This window comes from Python bivittatus, unplaced genomic scaffold, assembly GCF_059951505.1.
Source record: "Python bivittatus isolate LINGU-HERP-01145 unplaced genomic scaffold, Pbiv_v1 ctg000480_np1212, whole genome shotgun sequence".
NCBI lineage: Eukaryota > Metazoa > Chordata > Lepidosauria > Squamata > Pythonidae > Python > Python bivittatus.
Window position 1 is genome coordinate 98907565 of NW_028277075.1, and position 3598 is coordinate 98911162.

Genomic DNA, 3598 nt, shown 5'->3' on the forward strand with positions numbered 1-3598 from the left:
AGGATTGTTTCGGGGTCTTTTTCGAAAAGCCATGCCTCTTCTAAAGAAAGGGTTAGAAATCGTCAAGCTGCATGTGAAAACCGCAGCCAAGAACATTGTCAAAGACATGGCTGGTCAGATTGTATCCCACGTTATAGGGAGAGGCCAAGAGGGTTCGGGACTGCCTACCCCCTTTAAAAAGAGAAGAGTTGTGAAAAAACGCGCTCACACAAAGAGGAAACGGGCACAGAAGAGGAAGCGCTGTGACAGCCGAGATATGTTCTAATACAAAATGTCTTCTATCCACGAGGCTTCACAGGAGTGTGTGAAGTCGGAACTGGATCTTTTTCAACTGCCACCTACACAAACCAGTATTGAAAACAGCACGTATGTTGAGATACCTCCTTTATCTGTGCTAACGCCCAACGCCCCCCTGGAATTTTTTGTCACGGGACACGGCGATCATTACACGGATTTAAACAACACATTGCTGCACGTGACTTGCAAGTTTGTAAATGCGGACAGCACAGACATCGCCGACGACGCACGGGTAGCCCTGGTCAACTATCCTATAGCATCACTGTTTAACCAACTAGATGTGACCCTGGGAGATCGTCTCATTATGCAGAGCCATCGCTGCTATCCTTATAGGGCCATGATCGAACTGATTCTGAATTACGGCGCTGATACTCTAGGAACCCAATTTACAGCCGGGGGGTTTTACAAAGACGTGTCAAGCCACATGGAGAACACTTTACTGTCACAGGCCGCCAATGCCGCGTTCATGGCGAGAGCGAGACATACAGCTGGGAGCCGTAAATGGGACCTAATCGGACCATTGCATAGCGATCTTTTTTTTCAAGACAAGCTGTTAATTAATGGTGTTGATGTGAAAATCAAACTCGCAAGAAGCAGAAATGAATTTTGTCTAATGAGGGACGGCAATGAGAATTACAAAGTGCAGCTGGTGTCGGCCTCTCTTTTTGTGAAACGTGTAAAAATATCAGCCGGAGTGCGTTTGGGCCACGCGGAAGCTTTGCTGACCAGCAATGCCAAGTACCCCGTTGATCGAGTGGGGATGAAGGTTTACAGCATTCCGGCAGGCAGCCTTGTGTGTAATCAGGAAAACCTTTTTCTGGGCCAGCTACCTAAACAACTAGTGATTGGTTTTGTGGACAACGCGTCTTTCAGTGGCGAATATGACAGTAACCCGTTCAATTTTAAGAACTTCAATGTCAATTTTTGTGCCCTGTATTGCGACGGCGAACAGATCCCCGCTAAGCCTCTTCAGCCTGATTATGAACACGACCTTTATGTGAGAGAGTACATGCAGATGGTGCAGATGACCGGTAAGGGTATGAAAGACAGACCTCTCTTGATCAACCGGGGAGAATTTAAGACAGGGTATAACTTGTATTGTTTTGATCTTTGTCCCGATGACAGGTGTGCCGAGCACTATTCTTTGATCAGAAACGGCAACCTCAGAGCGGAAATTAGATTCGCACAGCCCCTGGCCCACACCGTCAACATGATACTCTACGCCATCTTTGAAAACGTTATTGAAATAAGCCACACCAGGAACATGCTTTTTGATTATATGTGAGAATGGACATCCTACAGATCCTACGTCTCTTCTCTGGTAACCCTGATTTTTTAGGGGTTTACCCCTGCGATCTGCTACCCAAGACGCTGATCTCCAAAAGACCTTTCGGATTAATCGTAAACACCCACCCTCAGAGTTTACCCGGAGAACACTGGTTAGCCCTCTACTTCTCGGCTCCTGGACACGGGGAATTTTTTGATTCTTACGAAAGACCTCCAGGCAGCCCGGACTTTCCCAGAGCCATAGCGAGGTTCTTAGAGCAGCAGTCTAAGACGCACACGTTTCATCGGCGGCGGCTGCAACACCCCGGAGCCACGACCTGTGGGCAACATTGTGTGTTTTTTCTACAGAACCGGTTCAAAGGAGTAGTCTATGAGGATATTTTAAAGATGTACGGCAATGTCAATATTAAAAATGATCAAATGGTCCGGCGGCATGTTAAAAACATAAAGGGGGGAAGGGGGCCTGGGACCTGTATCCGTCACCAATGTATGCAATTGTGCATGGCTTTCTGTAAAATAAAGAGAAAGACTTAAACAGATTTACTGGTTTCATAGCGTATTTATTTATAACACATGGCATACATCGTTTTCTACAAATTTAGCCAGTCACCAAACCCGAGTCTATTTCTAGGACTTAGCAACCAGGATCTAGAGGGTGAATTGGTAACCAGAGGAGCTGATTGCCCCATCGTGGCAGAATCGGGGCTAATAGCCCTTTCGTCCTTAGCGGACGGGGGATCTTTCAACCTTTCTAATTCTTCTTTAACCACCATAGACCCCAACAAGGAGGTTGGAACATTTGTCTCGGCCATAGTGTTCATAAATTCACCCCAACCTTTAGGTTTCCGCTTCTCAGTAAGGGAGCGGCGTTGCGCGGCCCCTTTCACCAGATCTAAAATGTTAGTGCCAGGGATAGGTATGCCCTTGTACAAAAAGGTGCCACGGTCATCCCAGGACGAGATGTCCTGGTGCTGTTTCATTTTGTTAAGCAAAAGTTCTGCATTTTTCCTGTAACGCGTGCTCACACCGCTTAGGATGTCATGTAGCACCGTGTCCTGGGGGGCCGTCTGTGGGGTTTGAGGCTGGCGGATCTCTTCTGAGGGGTAAATGAGAGCCAGGCTGTCTTTTTCAGAATCGTTTTGTCTGTTCAGTCTGAGAAACCTCTGCAGCATGGAATTATAGAGTTTAATCTTTTCTTCCTCCCGCAGATCAGGTCTCTGAAGAATAGTCCGCATCTCATCATCCAAACAGTTAGCAGCCACAACCCCCATTGTTGGTGGTCTGGCCTGTAGTTGCTCCATCTGCCGGCACGACACCAAAAATATTTTCTCCGCATGTTCCATGGGTTAACGGGCGAACAGACTGGCCAGTAGCGGTATAGCTGCCCCCAGTAACGATCCAACGAACCCCCCGACTGGCGGATGAGCAGCCTCTTCTTTTTGAGCGACACCTTTCTATCACTCAATGTTTTGATGGCGCCTTTCTTTCTCTTTAAAACTCTATATTGTGAGGGTTTCAGCGGGAGGCTGCCTTTTAAGGTGTTCAGCGCTATTTTGGCTATCGCCCCCACTAGGTCATTATTTGCATTGCACAAGATGGCTTTTCTCTGTCTTGGACCGGCCCTTACTAAGATTTTTAAGATCCCCCAATTTCTGTGCACCCTCTCCGACATCCTGTATATACTAACACCAAGACGTTCGAGCTTATGCTCTTTTATTCTTCTTTTTCACAGTGTAAACGGCCTGCCAATCAGGTGGAAAGATACCGGTTCGCAGTCTGTAGTCCTCCGCGGTAGTGGCGGCCAAATCAACCAAAAGATAGCCGTAGGGCCTGCTCGTGGTGTCTTGGAACACTTCTAAAAAGTAACGGATGTTAGTGGGGTACGTCTGTCGGGCCAACGTGACAATTTGCACCTGGTCACGCGGGCTGCGGAATAAAACTAGGTATTTTGAATTCAGAGCTATCGTGTGCATTTTTTTACCTTGAAAAAACAGATTTTGAAATATGAGAATAA

At 47.1% G+C, this 3598-nt stretch overlaps 1 protein-coding gene across 1 annotated transcript; it reads left to right on the forward strand.

The window, feature by feature from the left end:
* Window positions 1–271: 271 nt before the first annotated feature.
* LOC148215086 (uncharacterized protein F54H12.2-like) lies at window positions 272–1582 on the forward strand. Its single transcript, XM_088145134.1, has one exon. It carries the CDS (start codon window positions 272–274, stop codon window positions 1580–1582), a length of 1311 nt encoding a protein of 436 aa, XP_088001260.1.
* The last annotated feature ends 2016 nt before the right edge of the window (window positions 1583–3598 follow it).